The sequence below is a fragment of the Lucilia cuprina genome, chromosome 2, assembly GCF_022045245.1.
Source record: "Lucilia cuprina isolate Lc7/37 chromosome 2, ASM2204524v1, whole genome shotgun sequence".
In the NCBI taxonomy this organism is placed as follows: domain Eukaryota; kingdom Metazoa; phylum Arthropoda; class Insecta; order Diptera; family Calliphoridae; genus Lucilia; species Lucilia cuprina.
The window spans coordinates 933,524-953,444 of record NC_060950.1 but is presented as its reverse complement, the minus strand read 5'-3'; the positions used below and the strand labels follow the sequence as shown (position 1 = coordinate 953,444).

Genomic DNA, 19,921 nt, shown 5'->3' with positions numbered 1-19,921 from the left:
ATATGTATGTATATACATACTTACTCCTTAATATACTAAAACAAACAAGTAGTTTTAGCGAAATACTCGCTTCTTTTTAAACTGTTTACAGACAGATAAAAAATAAATGTTTCACACTCATGACTCATGACATTAAATTCTACATACAACATTTCTTTCAATTGTTTAGTATGTCTTAAGTCTATTGCAATTTAAATACACTGAACAAAATTAAGTCTACCCTTAATTTCACCGTAAAAACAAAAATATTTTGTATTAATCGCCATAAAATACAAATGTTTTTTAGTGTATAATATGGATATGTATAGAATATTTATAGTGTTAATACTAATTCTGGATTTTAGTCTGCATTAAAAAATATTACATATATTATATTTTCTACATAATAAATTTTTTCTCTCAAAAGAATTAAAAAAATAATAACAATATCGAGGGAATATATTCAATAGTCTCTATTTAAAATAACACAAGTTTTCAGGAGAGCAAAAAAACTGTTTATATATCTACTTCGTGAAGATTTTTGAGTTTTTTCTTTTACAATATATTTTTACGACCATATTCTAAATCGTTATACAAAAAGAATTTATAATTTTGCATTATTTGCAAAATTATTCACAAATTCATATCTGATAGAGCATTTTTCTACGAAAATTTTCTTACAACGCTCAATAAATATTATATTAGCAATATAAACCAAATTGTTAAAAAAAAAACAACAGATTTGGTTCAAAATCAATGTTATATAGTTAAACACGGCAATAAAATTAATAAAATTTGTATCATAATAAGCAATATCTCGAAAACTATTAAACCGACTTCAAATATTATTGCGGATTTGTGTCCAATTTAGTAAAAACACTTATTTTGCAACAGAAAATTATCTAAAATAATGGAGTTTGAAGCAATTATTGTATAAGATAGAGAGTTTTGCATTCAGAATTTTTATTTTTTGAAGATAGAGAAATTGCAACAAATTTATTTTTATCAATGTATTTATTTGATTTTGCAAAGTTAGTTGTTTCTTATTTTTGTTTGAATGTTGTTGCTATTTCACCCCTACAATACAACTCAAAGGTTTCAGAGGTAGTGTCAACATAGATGGGAAGTACTTATTAGTTTCCCAATAATTCTAAGCAAAATTAGTCGTTCGTTTATAGTCTTAAAAACAACAAATTCTCAAATTCTTGTATGTAAAACTATTGAAATTAAATAAACAATGAATGAACAACAGAAGCAATTCAAGTCAATGACTTGTTTAAAAAACAATCACAATGAGCTGGATCAAAGGATTTTATTGAGGTATTCATGGTTTTTTATTTATTTTTTAGCAAGGCTTATAAGTCGTATGAAACATTTATGAGCGAATTTAAATATTTCGGAAAATATTTAATTTCGTTCTTTATTTTTATATTTTACCTAATTTCATTAAATAAATCTATTTAAGAATTAAAAAGACAATTACGGTTGGAAGACCATCTAAAAAATCGTTCATATGATATTCAAATTGTATAACATTTCTTTGCGTGATATATGAAAAAAATGAAAAACAATATTGACCTCGAGACAAAAATTTTGAGAAAACAATGAATGAACTAAAGTTTTATTTTCCGTGGGAACCTTATCCCTTTTTCATACAAATTAAGTCACCTTAAAGTACACACATTAATGATTTAATTTTTAAGTCGATCAAAATTATTATCAAATACTCAAGCTTTTTAAAAATGAATTAGTTTAATATTTAATTTACAATTCACAACTCCCATGCTCGACAGGAGTAACACCGGAAACACTAAAACACTACAAAATTTCAAGTTGATTTTCTTTTAAACTATAACACGATTTTGTTTGTATTTTCAGTTTTTTCTTGTAGTTTTATAATATTTTTTTTCATTTATATTAGCTTTGGCCTAGTTTTCTCGGTATGAGGAAAGGAACCCTTGTTTGTTTGTATATAATAAAAGTTTATTATGCTCAATAAAGGAACTCTATGTTACGGCAATGAGCCATCTATTAAACTGCAGTACGGATATAAAAAGAAATAACTGTTGTATAAATTTTTTTTTACCTAGTTGTATTGCCTTATAAAATATTTTAGATTCAATAGCCAGGAGCGATCTGATATAATATACCTATGTATGAGTGATCTAAAATAAACAATCAATATCACGTAAATATTGTCTACCAATTAAATTAATACATATAAAGAATCATTTTAATAAACGAATTATAAAGTCTTCAATTATCTTACGTGTCATTAATTTTTCACAAAACTTACAAAATGCTGAAAATTTTTTGTAACGATAATGACTGAAAAATGTTTGTAAAGATAATGACTGAAATGTAGATCGCTGCCTTTGTTTCTACCCCCTTATAACTAAATCGTTTTTGGAGATTTTTGGCATGTATTAAGCTATAAATTGTTAATAGTTGTTTAAACTATAAATAATCCAAATTTTAGCATTTTTTGATTTCGGCGTAAAAGAAATTTTTAAACAAAATAATGAACAATTAAATTTCAAAAAGGGAGTTGTGGAATAAACAGAAATTTCGTCATTGCTTAAATGTAATTGTCATCACTGTCATGTTTCCTTCTTTTAAAACAAATGACTCAAGAAAAAATGCGTGAAATGAAAAACCAAAGCAACGCGGTCAGCATGATGACATTTTCTTTAATTTTTATCATTACACCTTAAAAATTTTCCAAATAGAAAATACTATTAAAAATAATTATAAATCTGCATACAAACGTACATTCAGATATATGTATGCATGTTAGACCGACTCAAAAAAAGGTGCTTGAGTTACCTTCCTCTAAATTTTCTCTGTGATATAATAGGGGACACGATTTTTCATTTTTAATTCAATATTTTACCCAGCTTCAAAAAATAAGCTCACGAACGGCCATTGCTAGACTTAAAATATTTTGGGAATCATAAACAAAGGAAGGTAAATTTTGAGATGGGTAACAAAAACGTGTTTTTGCTTTCCATACAGAGTGAGTCTTATGTATATACATATGCTCATATGTTACTAAATACATATATGTATCTACATTCCACAAACATTTGTAAGTATGAATACTTAAATACATACAAACACACACATTTTTTCTAAATATAAGTACTACATAATAAATAATATAATTGAAAATTATAAAATTACTTTTTATTTTGGTGGCCAAAGTAGGCAGACAAATACAAACAAGTAACTGAAAACTTAACAAGAAATTGATTAATTGTTGTTTCACTTGCAAAATGACTAAAAACAACACCTTTCTTTTAATGTATACTTATAATTTATAACCGTAACAATATACTACTTAAAATTTTATTTTGCGGGCTGACTTTTAAAATTACATGTAAGTCAACAGCTAAAAGGGTCACATGAAAAATTACTAGCTTAAGACTATCCTGACATTTCAACCTTAAAAACTATACACATGGTGTTGAAATCTAATAATGTTTTGTGAGCTTTTTGCTTGGCAGAGTGGAGTAGTCTCTGTCATTGTGATACATATGATTAATATTTAGATTGTTATCACTGTAATAAATAAATGGAAATTACATTTATTTTTTGTAAGAAAATAAAAAACAAAAACATATTTTTGTTATTACTATAACGAAATTTTATTTTTAATCCTTAAAAATTATGGCAAACATAACAAATGAAGCGGTCATTTCGAAAATAACACTAATCAGAAAATTGTCTGCATAGAAGAACTTATGCCATTAAAGGTTAAAGCAATGTGCAAAAGTTTTATTAATATCCAACATGATATGGAGACAGATTATATTATGTACCTATACTTGATCAAAGTTAACCGTCTTGTCTATACTGAACAAAATTACGTACATAAAATGTGTCATAAAATTTATATGGCTATTTCATATTTTTAAAAATTTCTAGTGCATGTAAAAATATAAATTAAACAGTTGTTGACCACATACCGTTAAATTTTAGCATTTTTTTAAGTTTTCTCATTGTTTTCCTATTAACAATATATCATATGCAGAATTTTGCTTTGTAACTTTTTCCTATATTATTTATTATGGTATATAAAATCGATTGGCATTAAGGAAACTGTTTTGCTTTCGTTAGTAGGGGTTGCTAAGTCATGGTCAATAATTAAAATTTTAAAATTGAAAGTTATATATATTTGTTGATATAAGAATAAAATTATTATAATCAGCACAATTTTACGTAACTAAGTCATAAACAATGAAAAACATTTATTACTGGGTCCAAAAATATTTCACATTGATGATTCTGTACTTGAAACAAAATTTTTTGTTTAGTTCAATTTTTTCATAAGGTAAAAATAGAAAATCGATCATAAATCGGTTTAAACATATATGTATATCTAACTAATTTTTGAAAATTTATAGAAAACATTACTCTTAAAGAATACCTCAAATTTCAAGTCGATACGATATATAGATCTCGACGTATATCAGGGTATGATAAATTGTAAGTGTATCTGACGGCTAAAAAAGTAATTTTTTGAAAGATTTTGTAAAATTAAACATTTGATTATTATTTTTTCATAAAATTCATAATACTTGCATTCTGGAGGCTAGTGGATCCGATCGATTATTTTATAAAATAATTTCAATCCCTTATTTGTAGGTGAGGTTTTTGGAATAAAGAAATTGAAAATAATTAATTAATTAAAATGAACATTTTATCTTACGACAAAAATCTTCTACCAAAGGTGGATATTGATTATTGAATTCACATTTCTTAATCTTTCTTTCAATAAGTGACTTTAGTTATGGCCACACAAAAGTGCCACTAGAAATAGTCACAATCATAATGTTTCATTTTATTTCTCCAAAAGAGAAACATTAACAAAAATTTTGTTTTGATTGTATTGTCCAACTATTGTGTGTAAAAAAGCCCTTGGCCAACGTATTATTTTGTGTATTTGAATGTATACGAAATTATTTAGGTCAAGGATTTTTTAACGTTCTTACGAAATACAATAAAACATTCCTTAAAGCAAAAAAAAAACATATATAATAATAGTCATAAAAAGGAGTAAAAAACACAGGACTAAAAGCAGAAAGAGAGAACTTTGAAATTAATTCATCAATTATAGTTAGATTAATCCCATATTAATAATAGATTAAATTCCAATTGGTCGTTTAAGGTAGTGATATTTTTTGCAAACAATATCAAAATAATCCTGTTATTTTGATTGTAATAAGTACAATCAAAAGTTCATTAAACGCATTTTTATTGAAGCGCTTAGACGCACTTGCTAGTTAATCTCAGGTGTTTTAGCATGTGACTTTTAGACTTTTTTCTTATTCTGTTTTTGCCAAATACGTATGTTAAGGTCCCAGAGAGTAAAGTATTCACGCACTTTTTTGTTTTCAATCTTTAATTTCACTTTTTCTTGTTTTGATTTCATTCGAGTACAAGTATAGAATTTGTTGCGTGTTAGAAGTATTTTATTTGTGCCAGACCGACTTCCTTTTGACCAACTTTGATTTAGTTTTTACTGTTTTTTATTTCCATTTAATATTTTTCTTATAGTTCGTTATTGATTTATTTTTGTTGGCCAGTGAAAACGTCTTAAAGTTTTTACTTAAAATATTTATCTGTATTTTAAAGACAGAAATTTTCAGAGAAATTTTTTTAAACATGTTTTAACTTACATTATTCCTAGCACCAACATCCGCTCCCAGTTCAATCATACGATCCATGATTGAAGTTTTATTGTCTTTGGTGGCAAACATTAGAGGTGTCATGCCGGTATTCTGAAATATAAACATTAAAAATACAAAGTTATAAACATTTAAAATACATGAATGTATGTATTTTAGCGCTATACTCGTACTTTCATTTATTGAGGAGACCTTAAAATTAGATAAATAGATTTTTGCTCTTTAGAAACTTACTTGTATCGAATTTCAGCTCTAAACTCGAATTTTTAAGTCAGTAATGATAATTTTTTGGAGGGGGCCATATATGGGGGATAGGGTCAATTATGGACCGATCCTTATAAAATTTAACTCATATAAGACTTATTTACGTCGAATTTCTACGTGCAATAAGTATGATAATGTATTTTTTTTCAATTACGGTCTGAGCAAGAATATAATATCTAAATTTTGATTAAATTTTCAAAGGTTGTCTCAGATTTTTTTTCATATCTTCGTTATTTATGGACCGATTAAATAGCGATCTATCCAAAAGCATGTGTAACAGAATTGAAGATTCGGACCTCGCCGATATTTGGGGGCCGATAAAAACTGATTTCAACACAAATACAGAATGACAGACGGACATGGCTTAATCGATTCAGCTATTTGTAAGGATCCTAAACATATATACTTTACAGGGTCGGAAAATTACACTATAGAAATTACAAACGGAATGACAAACTAATGTATATGCATATACCCTTCTCACAAAGAAGAAGGGTATTATAAAATTCTAATTTGAAAAATAAGTTAAAAATAAATTTTATTTTTTAGAGTTTTAAAGATTTTAATTTGACTTAAATTATGATTGGATTTATGGTTCGATAAATAAACACTAACATTATTAATTTTATAACCGTTTTTGAACTCTTGAGATGTAAAAAATGGTTCAAAGAAATGTTGATAAATAAGAGACGGTTCCACGCTTTAGGTTATATGGGAGGTGGTCGCGACCCAATTAGACTGACAGACACTACCATTTCATAGTCCTATATGAAAATTCCTCTTATTTGGCGGATTTGTTCTATAAAAACAAATCCCTAAAAAATATGTATTTTGTAACCTAACAACGAATCGGGTTTGTTTTTTATTTTGAATAAAAATCAATTGAAAATTTGTGTATAAGTTTTCAGACAAACAATTTAGACAGTTTGTCTCGTCTCCATTATCAACAGCAGCAGTAAAAGCAGACAATATTGTTATTTACTTGACAAAATAACGACACACTTTGACATACGTCGTTACCAAAACAAACCCATTGTAAAAGAATGAAAAATTGGAGAAACAAAAAACATATTACAGTGAGGAAAATCCATACGACCCACAAAAGCAACACGATACGATACTTTGCTAAATACCTATGTTAAAGAAGAAAAATTCTTGTGATATTTTCATATTGAATTGATGGAAATTTCCTTTACATCTTTTTCATTTCGAGGACGAAGGGGGAGTTTTGATTTCACATTAAAATTTATTGATGTTTTGTACAACAATTTAACTATAAATATTTAAATACAAATATGTATGTATATTAGGGTACCCCCAAAGTTGGTAATGTTGACGAAAATTAATTTTAATTGTTATAAGATTTCTTAAATTTTTTAAGACTAAAGTATTATATGTTATATATATTTTTCGGTATATATATTTTATTTGAAAAAATATATTAAGAAAATAAAAAAATACTGAAAAATTTTTCAGTATTTTTGTTAATAAAACAATTATATATCTCCCTTTACGAGAAAAATAATCAGAATAATCCATTATAGAATATTACACCATTATGTTTTTTATTTTCTTAATATATTTTTAAAATTTTTTTTGGAATGTTACTTGAATTTAAGGATTTTCTATACTATTGGACTTAAAATTTGTTTGTCAAGCTTTTGATTCATTATTGGTTTATAATGAAGTTCAGATTACTTAGTATATTATTTTCACAATTTTTAAACTTGGCTACAAATTTGTTATATAAAAATTTACAAGGAACCTAAGGGAAAAAAGACTGTTCGTAAAATTGCAATACGCACATATATATTTAGCTCGAAATAACCAAAGACCTTTCATCTGATATTAAAATTTAAAATATTAAATTAAAAACTTTTTATCTTCTGATCACAGGACAAAATTTTGTGATTGTGAACTTATATAAAGAATAAGATACCATTATTCTATATATAAGTTGAGACACCCTAATGTACAAATATATTTTTGTTTTAGCGGTTCAGTTATGAGTATCAAATGACAATAAAAATATGAAAACAGAAAAAGGGTTTCCTTTATTAAACATTTTACTAGTTTCGCTTGTTTCGCTTGTAAATATTCATAAATTTTTGGAACACTTTTGTATATTGCTGGCACTACAATGTCTTCTTGTCATGATATTGAGTTTTTTGTATTTATACAAACATATATATGTATACGTCTAAAAAATAATGCATTTCTTATGTATTAAGTATACAGTAATCCAAACAGAACCAATTCCTTACTAAAGAAACTTGTTTCTAAAACAGTTTCCTTAATAGAAAATTTACCTAAATATAAAACAATGAAAACTTAAAATCGGATTAAAAATATTTAGAAAATCCTTGTGAGGAATATATGATAACTATTAAATTTCGGAAGGTGCTCGCAAAAGAGACTTGGGTCATTTGTGGACCGATCCACAGTGGAAAGTTTTTGTCGTTTTCTGTAACTTTTTGTCTGTTAAATAAATGCCTACTATTTAAAACCAATAATTTTGACAATATTTCCGATTAATGAGTATTAAAGTTATTTTCTGAAAGGGATGAAACGATTTTAGTTCATATAAATCTTTTGTATGTCGAATTTTATCGCATTTTTAAGCCAGTAGAGGGTTAAAGTTATATTCTGAAAGGGACTAAAGGGTGTAGACCGACAGTCAAAAAATTTAAAACTGTTTTCCAGGGAAACACAAGGGGGCTATGCGAAAACGTTTCAATACCAATTACGTATAGGAAGTAATTGTTAAAAATTTGAAACCCTCTGTCTACTTCCATTCGAACTCCTTCGTGTTTTAAATAAGCAGACGTTTGCATTTAATAAGAGTCGAATATACTTTTGTGGGTCTACGAACAATATTTCGATTTATTACAAACGAATGACAAAGTCATTGTAGCCCCAATAAAGTACGAGATATATCAAATTTTAGAAATAAATTTATGGATTTCCTGATAAAGGGTAAAGACGATATAAATTTAATGACATGGGTTTATTGTAAATGATAATCCCTACTCACAAGAGCATAATAATACCCACCATCAAAAAAGATGGGGGTATATTGATTTTGTCATTCCATTTGTAACACATCGAAATATTTATCATAGACCCATAAAAGTATTTATATTCTCTATCCTTATAAAATTCTAAGATTATCTAGAATTGGCCGCTTGTCTGTCTGTTAAATACAAGATAAGAAAGAGCTAGATGGTTGGTTTGTCTGGTATTGAAAATGGGCAATATCGGTCAGGTTTTCGTATAGCCATCATAAAAATGGCCCCCAAAAACATCTTTAACAGTCATAACTGTTTAAAAAATGCGAGTATAACTCTTATATGAAGCAATTTTATAAGAATCGGTCTATAATTTACCCTACCCCAAGCCAAAAATCAACCTCATGTTTGTAGGAGAGCATTCTATTTACTGCATACGTTTTGATTGTGGGTGCATAAGATTCAGCATAGTCGAATATAACACTCTTACTTATTTTGTATGGTTCGGTTTTAATACCATGTGTAAGACTTATAAGAATATTTCGAGTTTTTTATACAAAAATTGACGTGTTATTCCTTATAAATTTGATCATAATTTTTTTAATTTTCAGCTTGTTTTGCAGTTTTAGCGTGGAATTTATTATTTTTAGATTATCTGAACGTAAAATTCAATTCAATATATTTTTTTCAGTTCTTCAAAGAGGAATATTATTTATTTTAAAATATAATTTTCAGCACTTTTTAGGTTTTCAATGTTAAAAAATCATTAAAGCTTTAATTTTATAGCATTTTAAAGAACATATTTTTCGTTATTACCTCCATAAAACATTTTTTAAAAAGGATAATATCCTTCGAAAACACCATTTCCATTTTTCAAAAATGATCAATATACGTCAAAATAAAGTGTGTGGTGAAGTCATATCTATAAAAAAACAGCGGTTTAATTTTGTGCGTGAAAGGGTTAGGGATTTTCTATTTTAAAATCACATTTAAAAACCAAAATTATAAGTAGTTTTAATTGTAAACTCTAATAAAATTTTTTGAATGTGATTAAGTTTTCTTATGTATGTACCTCCCTTACATCCATAACACTGTTCGCAATAGACACTTCAAAATCGCAACTATTCAGTCTTTATTAAAATTAGAATAACTTCTTAAAATGTTTTTTAAACATTAATGAAATGTGTTGTGTGTTTATTTGTATTTACATACCACGTCATGTATTCCAGCCAATGGTATCGTATTCCCATCTTCCCCTTGATTGGCAACATATTTTTCTAATTTCTTTAACTCTTGCTCCACTGGCGTCCATTCTCCTTTCATAGATAACGCTAAAATTTTATTCGCTGACTCACGTATGGAAGCTCCTGCACTTGGTGGCTTTGGTGTAGGAGCGCCATCGATTTCTTTACGATCGCCATTACTCGAACTATCATCTTTGGGATCGGACTCAGCTTTACTGGCAGGAGTATTTCGGTCACTGGCCACTACCGATTCATCGGGAGTATTACTAGTCGCGCCACTTGTTACAGAGGAGGGTGTATTACGACCTATTCCCTTAGCGGCCGCACCTCTTCCTCCGCGTTTACCAGGTTGAGACATTATGAAATTTTAGACATTATTTTACTTAATTTATTAAAGTTTTTCTGGTTTATTACACAACGTGTTTAAATTTAATTTTCTTTTGACATACTTGGCCATATTGAAAACCTCATTTGAACTTACTAAAGATATTAATTTTTACATTTCATTTACTTTTAAAGAATTTCTATTATTTTTCATTTTTATTTTGTTGTATGTATTTCATTTACTTTATATTTCCATTGCTTTTTTTAACTACCAATCTATCTATAAAGGTAAACCACTTTTTTTCTTGTTGCCAAAAAATTTACATATTTATTGGTAACACATTCTATACAAGCATATGTATGTACATACATACATGTACACTCTCATAGACACTTTTTAACCAACATTCACAAATACAGCTGTTGTTTTCGTTTCATACACACACTCACGCCTAAATAAATACAATATTAATTCGTTTATATGGTTGTTATATACATATTATTTATATTTTTGCTTTCTAACCGCACCGTTTCCGTTTCCTTTGTTACTAGTATTTCTTGTTGTTTTATTTAATTTTTTCCTTATACTATGTAACAATTAACTATAGATGTACAGAATAAGAACGCTTTTTTTCTTTTTTAAAAATCAACCGTCAGCTTCGAAAGTCTAAAGTGTTCTGATTTACTTTTGCCATATTTTAACAGTTAGACTTTGATTTGAATTTTTAGCGAAAGGAACACAACGAAACTTAAGCCCATTAAGCTCTCTTCCTTAGCAACACAACGAAAGACTTGCGCAGCCACTTGATAGAGCGAATACATTTTTTGACGCCCTTTTTTGGGGTAAATGTTGTTTACAACACGTGTTGATCTTACAATGCTTTAAAGAATTCTTTCCAAAGAGGAAATAATATATAAGTACTTATTAAATAATTTTATTTTTAGATAATGAATGAATATATTATTTGTATTAAATATCGTGTATATCGTTCTTAAGTGTATACTATACATTATTGTACTTAAATAGTACTACGTGATATAAACTTGTTCACATAATTACTTTATTCTTTTATTGTTTAGTAAACAATGATAAACCAAAAATACCGTTTAAGAATTTTCGTTAAATTATTTCTGTTCATTTTTCTTTGCCAAGTTTATGGTTTATAATAACTCGGGATTCATTTTTCACTTTTAAACAGTTCCTGTAATTTAAACTTTTGTATTTTTCCTGAAGTGGTTTTGGGAAAATCATCCACTATTCTCACATATTTAGGTACTTTGAAATAAGCCAATTTGCCCTTACAGAATAACTTAATATCTTCAACAGTCAAAGGTTTAGCACCTTTCTTCAAGCGCATATAAACACAGATTTCTTCACCCAAACGATGATCCGGCACACCAATAACCTGTCCGAAAAATTAAAGTTTTCTATATTATTCCGAAAATATATTTATTATATTATTATATTTACATGAGATTCTAGAACACTGTCGTGTTGATTTATGAAGTCTTCTACCTCTTTAGGAAATACATTCTCTCCTCCTCTTATAATTACATCCTTTTTGCGACCCTGATACCGCGCCACACCATTAGATTCTAATAAAAATTGATCGCTATAAAAAATATAATATATAGTATATCTTTATATGATAATGTATGATAACAATTAATTTACCCAGTCTTTAGCCAGCCATTTACATCCTTAGTTTTACGAGTATTTTCCTCGTCTTCAAAGTAACCTAACATGTTAAACCAACCACGAATACAAAGCTCTCCCACTTCTCCAAAATTCAAGGTATTTCCTTTGTCGTCTATGATTTTTGCTTCACCATGGCCGAATATTTTCCCTACAGAATGTAGAGAACTTTCTAGGGTTTCAGAGCCATCTTGGGCAAAAACAGCCGCTGTGCCCTCTGACAAGCCATATCCTATCACCATATCGCGTAGCTGAAATACTTTTTTAGATTGTATGGCAACTTCTGGACTACAGGCCGAACCGCCTACAAATGCAGCTTCTAAACTATCAACCGATTTTTGAAGTCTAGACTGATTATCCAGCATATCAACAAACATGGTGGGTGTGCCAACTACTACATTGCACTTATCACGTTCTATGGATTCCAGGGCGGATACTGCATTAAATGTTGGACTTGGCAGACATACAGTACTGCCATAGTAAAGACAACTTGCTAATATGCTTAAACCAAAAGCATGGAACATTGGTACAGTAAGGCATAATGATTTGCCTTCTGGGTGCAATCTTAAAGCTCTTCCCATATAAAATGCCTGGTTAACCATATTGTAATGAGAAAGTAAAGCGGCTTTAGGCTGACCCGTTGTGCCCGATGTGAATTGTATAACACACGGAATTTTAGGCGATATCTGAGGCATCTCTATCTTCAGAGCGTCTATATTTTGTAGGTCAGACTTCTTTTCTAGTATATCATCATAATTTATGAAATTTTCATCACTCTTATCACTTTTTATGATAATTGAAAGTGGACTTTGCTTAGTGCTCTCTGCTAAGTACAATTGTTTCAATTTGTTTTGAAAATCTAATTTACCATAGGAATCCATTGTTATTAAACACTTGACTTTTGCCTTCTTCAAAGCATATTCCAGTTCGGGAACTTGTAATGCAGGATTAATACATACCAAAGGAAAACCTCCAATGGCAGAAGCCAAAAAGGTTATATACCATTGTATGGTGTTGGGAGCCCAAATTCCCAAATGATCCCCTTGATTTAAACCCATTTCTCGAAGCTTTGCCGCTAAATTAATGGCCTCTTTATACGATTCTTCAAAACTTAAATGCTTTTCTTCGTAGCTAGATTTTATTGCTATTTGTGGTCCATATTTTTCAACAGCTCTTTCTATATGTTGCCCCAAATTTTTATATTGTAAAGGTTCTTTTCCAGGCTGGTGTGTATAGGCGAATTTACTACAGCTATTTAAAAGTAAAAAATAATATTAATTAATATTTTTTATACATATACCCAAATCTAATACAAGTATCTACCATCTGTAATAGTTAAAATTTAATATCACTTTGTGTTTAAGTATATTTCTTAATAACATTTTAAATTATTTGTTTGTTGAACGATTTGAAAACTGAACTTAAACCTTCGGAGATTTTTAATTGAATGACAAACGTATGTGTATTTTTCTTCTCTGTAAGTGTTTGTTTTTCTTTTTTCAAGACATTTTCTAAGTAGAAAGAGAATATTTGATTAGTCTCTTACTACAACATAAGAGACTTATTATCTGGGTTTTGTTTTTTATATATTTACTATAACATAAAAGTAATAAATTAAACAAAGTAATCTAATGATAATACCCTACATGTGGTTAAAAAATTACAGAATATGTATAACGTTAAACTTAATATACTTAAATAGAATTTAATTTTTACTTACTGCGTAGTATTCAGTTTTAAACATGAAAAATTATAATTGCATTAATATGTTTACTTATTTACTTATCAAATATACGTGAAAAATGGGTTCTAGTTTTAACGATTGCAACAAAAAATCACTCGTACACCGATAATAACAGATATTTTTGGAAATCGGTAGTTTCTGTAGCAAATGAGTACATAGGTACATGTTTTTACTTTATTAATATCGGATTAAATATTTTCTTAATATTTTTTGGCCTATAGAGTGTTACCCATGTTAGGTTCGTATACTTATATAGTACATATAGAAGTCTCTTTTAGTTTGATATGATATACTTATTTAGTACTAGTTAAAAGCAGTTTCTTTAAATTTATGCCAGATCATGTTCAGGTTATTTAAGTATTAGTATTAAAAGAAACCTTTCACAGATTTGATAGCAAATTACTGAATTTAATAAAAATATTTGTCGGTCAAAGCATTAGGATTGTTAAGTTTTCTTATCTATGCAAAAGCAAAAATATTTATGTATAGTCAAATCCCGAAATAACGAATGATTTATATCGGAATTTATTTTTTTTTCTAGTAAATTTCTTTATTTAATGGACAAGAAACCATTCACGTTTTTCCATTTTGAAAATCTAGACGTTTTGGAAATTTTGCTGATGGATTTTTTTCTAACCACTTAATTTCCTACTATTTTCTTAACTTTATTTTATTTGTTAGATCCAAATTCAATCAAAAAGATAAAATAAAACTCTTTAAAAAACTGAACATGGAATAATTGTAACATGTTGGGATATCTTCGTCCTCCTCGAAAAATTTATTTTGCTGTTAAATTGTATTAACTCAATGTATCCGGTTTTAACTTTATTTAAGCTAATGTTATCATTAGATTCACATCTAACAGAATTAGTCTTTCTAGATTATAGCGCATTTTGTTCGATAGGTCATAATAACTAAAATTAGGAATATGAACGACTTCTTTCATTTTACATTGTATTAATTATAATTGCTCAATTAAGTTTTTGACATTAACAATATCACAGCTGGAATTTAGGTACTTTTTCTTTTTGTTCGTTATAGCGAGTACATATAGCTATATAAGGTAGTTAATGTTAAAATTCTGTTCGTTATATCGGATTTTCGTTAATGTGAGATTCGTTATACTGGGTTTTGCCTGTATGTCGAATTTTATATACCTTATTATTTAAGATAAGAAGTTTATTAAATTTTCTCGTTTTCAAATAATGGATACAATTAAATTATACATTAGGTTAGGTTTATAGTAGGATATATCCAAATCGGAAGAAATACGCTTAGGTGACTGTCGGGCCTGTTGTGTGATACTTTTCATAGAAAATGTTTGTTTGTAAAAACAAAAGAATTATCTTATATAGTATTCGCAAAATGTATTATAGTTCGATATTCAGAAACTCAATTTCTTACAATGCAATACGTTCATAGATTCAGCTTTATCACTTAATATCGCGCTAATTGCCTTCTGGCTGTCGGTAAATATGTTAAGCCCCATGGGTGCCATATTTATTCTAATACAATTTAGCATTCTGTTTGCCCGCAATGCTCTCTGGAAGCTAGTTTATTATTGAATTAAGAAGTAATTCATTAACATATTTAATAGTAATTACGTAATAAACAAGTTAGAGTTCTATATTCGGCTGTGCCGAATCTAAATACCCTTCACCATGATGTGTTAAAAAACAGTCATTACGAATATTATTACAAAAAATCAAAAAATACCAATTGTAGCCCATTTTATACGATATAAATTAATCCGGGCTCTGCATGCTTAACTTCATATTTCTAGGTTCAATATTATAGAAATTTTAAAAAGTACATTTTGAAGAACGAAAAAGTACCAAAAAAGTCCCCCTTTATACTTTCTTACCCAGTCAAGGCCCTACATGCTAATTTCATGCAGATATCTGGGGTCTTCTGAAAACTGATGGCTAAAACTTATATATACCCTTCTCACGTAGGTGAAGGGTATAAAAATAATATTATAATAATGTAATATAAATTCCATTTACATATGTATAATCATTTATAAAGTCTTTCAAATAATTGTCAGATTAAATTGCATCTAACGCTTTACAACTTCAATTGATTTACCAAGATGTTTTTTAACTAGGGTGGCAAATGCAATACTGTACTTTTTCTTATTATAATGTTTATTAATTACATATCTAGGGATTATATTCAATAGTCTCTATCTGTCATTTTCATAAAAATAAGATTATGATGGCAAAATATTCGGCAAACTTTCCAGCATCAGTGATATAAATTTCCAAGAGAAACAATACTTTTTTGACAATTTTATAGCAATTTTTAAAATTCTCTAACTTAATAAAAAATCTGAATGCAAAACTCTCTATCTTATCCAAAAATTGCTTCAAACTCTTTTATTTTGGATAATTTTTTGTGACAAAACAATTGTTTTTACTAATTTGGACATGCTGAACACAAATCCGTTTTAATAATTTTCGAGATATTGGTCATTATGATACTAATTTCATAATTTTTTTTGCCGTGTTTAACAATATAACATTGATTTTATACCAAAACTTTATAATCTGTTACTTTTTCAACAATTCCGTTTCTTTATTTCATTAAAATGTACAAAATATAATATTTATTGATATTATTTATATTTCTATGAAATACTTTCTATCTGAAGATTGAACAAAAATTGTCGTAGAGAAAAACTCTATCTGAATTTTGTAAATAATACACAATTTTGAATTTTTTTATAAAAGGAATTAGAATATGGTCGTAAGAATATATTGTAGAAGAAAAAATTCAAAAATCTTTTTTGCTTTCCTGAAAACTTGTATTATTTTAGATAGAGACTATTGAATATAGTCCTTCGATATGTATTACATGTGTACACGTAATTTCTTTATTTTGATATACAAATATTCGTACGTATCAAGGTTCATTAAACAAGGTTGTCTCGACCGCACAGCTGATTATTAGCAGTTTCGAGCCAAATTATCAAAATTTCTGTTTGTTAACATTAAATAAAAATTTCAGAAATTTAAATTTATTCAAATTATGAAAATTTTTGTTTAATTGCCCAAAACATTAACCACCTTATGCAAAAACGATTACTAAAGTTAACAATGGTTTACTACAAACTTTTTCCATATAAAAACAGGTTTTAACAACCATTGTTAACTTAATAATCGTTTTTGCATAAGACGGTAAATCTTTCGTCCTGTCACACGTTTTAAATTAATTATGTCAATATTATGTCTGAATACTAATTTTTACAAAAAGCTCGTTTGTGTTTATTTGGCTTGCAAATAGTGTGATTTCACTTTTCACAACTTTCCACAATTATTAACATTGTATTTTAATATTAATACATAAAAATTTGAATATTTCCACTAAAATTCATATTTTTATTTTATTTATTTTATATTTATTTTATTTTCCGTACACAGATTTTTTTGACAGTTTGGCATATTTTACAAAAACAAGATGCATGTTGCTTTTGGTCGTTGTAGGGACGATATAACCTTGTTAAATTAATATTGGTACAAATAAATTAACAAAAGTCAAAATTAAATATTTTGATGTAACATTTACAAAAAAATAAGAAGTTGGGCTATGACATTGTTTCAGAATAACATATCCCTCGTCACACAGAATTAAAATAAATTAAATTTAAATAACAAAAAATCTTTAATTGTGTAAACAGACAAACACACATACATAAATGTATAATGTGTGAAAGTCCAACTCTCTTTTTCGCGAAAATATAAACAATTTATATTCCAACACATTTTCTTGCACACACATAGGGTTGCCAGATTCCGATTCACAAAAAGCTGGACATTGGCTTGTAAAAAGCTGGACAAAACAAAAAAAAACTGAGAAAATTTTAATGTTGGTTTTGTATAAATAATTTCACAGTGATACACCAAAATATGTCATATCGCGACTCAACACTTCCTATATCTCTGGACTTTTTATGCAAATATACTATTCGACATCCCATAACTAAAAATTCTATAAAATATTTGTTAATAATTTTTGTTTTGGCCATATTTCCGAATTTTTACAAAGTTTTCAGAATAACAAAAACATTTTAATTTAGCTGTTATTTTGACATATAGCGATACTTTAGAAAAATATGCATCTTCGCGGATTTGTTTACTAATATATTTAATAAATATTTTGAAAAATTACTCAATTGTTTACACAGCGCAATTTAAAAAAAACTCCGTACAGGACTTGTTGGAAAGCAGTTTTTATATTAAAAATAGTTCCCATTTAAGCACAGATTTGACGATTTCTTTCGAAATATGAGTTAAGAGACTTTATGGGGTATATTTGACCAATTATAATAACGTGTAGCGAATGTAAGCATTGCATCCATAACTTCAGAGCTATTTACCTGTGTAAAGGCAATCATCTACATTCGCAGAAGAACTGGCTAAAATTAAGAACTTAACAAGATAAAATAAAACCTAGTTTTCAGCTTTATCCATAAAATCTAAATAAAGAACTAAAAGTCGCGGTCCCAATGATACAGTTGAAGCCAAAGGTATCAAATATTTGCATGTATCGCGATTATTGATCGTCGTACGATTTTAAATGTTCTTACAACTTTTGTTTTTTGTTTTCATTTTCCTTAGCTATGTTACTTAAGAATATTAGTTAGATTTATATAAATAAATATATTTTGGTTTATCTCAGAATTTCGACTTATTATCACAGCATCTGTTTATACAGAATTTTAATTTTTAGGTCTAAAAATTGCATTTTTACTTTCAATTTTAAATTTAATTTTGTGGACTTAATTTACTCCCACCAAATTTCATAAAAATTGGAATGGTTTTTTCATATAAGTACCATAAGTGCTTTATAAGAAGTTCCTATAAAAATATTAACGGAAGGACGGACAAGATTTGTTCGCCCCATAAAGTGATTTTAAGCTCATCAGTGCACCAAAAGGTAGTAGTAATAATATTTAAAACAGAGACTTTATGTATTATTATTTCAAAATATTACAATTAAATGAATTTATTGCATTCTTTACAATTTAATTATCTAAACTTACATTTTTTCGGTTAAGTCTGTCACATAAATACTAAAAACAAAAGTAAGTACAACATAAAAATTATTGCCAAGTTATTGAAGTATACTAAATATTGTATATTTGGCTGGACAAATTAAATTTTAGCTTGAAACTGGACAAGCACCAAAAAAGCTGGACAATCCAGCCAGGCTGGCAACCCTACACACACAATACATATTCTAATTTTTTGCGCATTTTTACAATGCAATAAAAAGATTAAAAAACAAAGTTTGACATTTACAAAATTTAAACAAAGTTTAACATTAATTATACACCACGGTGAAAAATGAACATAGTTGCAAAAAACGATCAGCTGTTCTGATAACACTACCTTATAATTAATATATCTTTATACTAACGCAATCAAAAAACTTACCGTTTGAGTCAAGGCGACACATCCAATAGTTTGTAGGTTTGTGGCTGGAATATATACATTCTTAAGTTTAATGAACTTAATTTCTTTATATAGAAGAGGATTTCACATGAAAATAAATAATTTGTAATATTTGAATTTAAAGTAATGGAAAATTATAAATTTGTTTGTTATTGGATGAAAAATATTGTAGAAAAGAAATAATTATTAAAACAACATACACTTGCAACTTATTTGTCGAATAAACCGAATAAGACAAAAACCCGAATAATTGAGTACTCTAATATTAATTAATGTTTATTATTGCAAAATTATATGTTACGATACTTTTCTTGGTTTTCAATATTTGGAAATTTCAATGAAAATCGCTAGTTGTACACCATTTATGACATTTTCAACTATAAACAAATGTGAAAAATACATAAACAATAAATAAAAAAATTAAATTTTTATCCATTTAAATAAATATGAGCAAAAGAAAACTTGATGTTTCTAATTATTATTTTTTTTTTAATTTATAATTGATATTTATAACAA

The 19,921-nt window shown here is 27.6% G+C and overlaps 2 protein-coding genes across 13 annotated transcripts in view; both read right to left on the bottom strand.

The window, feature by feature from the left end:
- LOC111683862 (serine/threonine-protein phosphatase 6 regulatory ankyrin repeat subunit A) overlaps positions 1-11,279 on the bottom strand; it is a 31,043-nt gene extending 19,764 nt beyond the window's left edge. For all 11 annotated transcript variants that reach the window (XR_006940394.1, XR_006940396.1, XR_006940393.1 and 8 more), the window contains exons 1-2: positions 10,154-11,279; positions 5,661-5,762 (exon numbers count right to left, since the gene is read on the bottom strand). Coding sequence is in view for 8 of the 11 variants with exons in the window: in XM_023445994.2 (XP_023301762.1) it covers positions 5,661-5,762; positions 10,154-10,543 (492 nt within the window). In the remaining 3 variants the exon portion in view is untranslated. The remainder of the gene's footprint in view (positions 1-5,660; positions 5,763-10,153) is intronic.
- A 149-nt stretch (positions 11,280-11,428) lies between these two features.
- On the bottom strand, positions 11,429-19,452 carry LOC111683823 (medium-chain acyl-CoA ligase ACSF2, mitochondrial-like). 2 transcript variants are annotated; one of them, XM_046947425.1, is made up of 4 exons: positions 19,388-19,452; positions 12,185-13,456; positions 11,981-12,122; positions 11,429-11,915 (listed from the first exon to the last, which is right to left on the bottom strand). In XM_046947425.1, exons 2-4 carry the CDS (start codon positions 13,261-13,263, stop codon positions 11,688-11,690), a joined length of 1,449 nt encoding a protein of 482 aa, XP_046803381.1. In that variant the 5' UTR covers positions 13,264-13,456; positions 19,388-19,452; the 3' UTR covers positions 11,429-11,687. The 2 variants fall into 2 exon arrangements, with proteins under 2 accessions (XP_046803381.1, XP_023301710.2); XM_023445942.2 differs by lacking the exon at positions 19,388-19,452 and adding an exon at positions 13,529-13,680.
- Between the last annotated feature and the right edge of the window lie 469 nt (positions 19,453-19,921).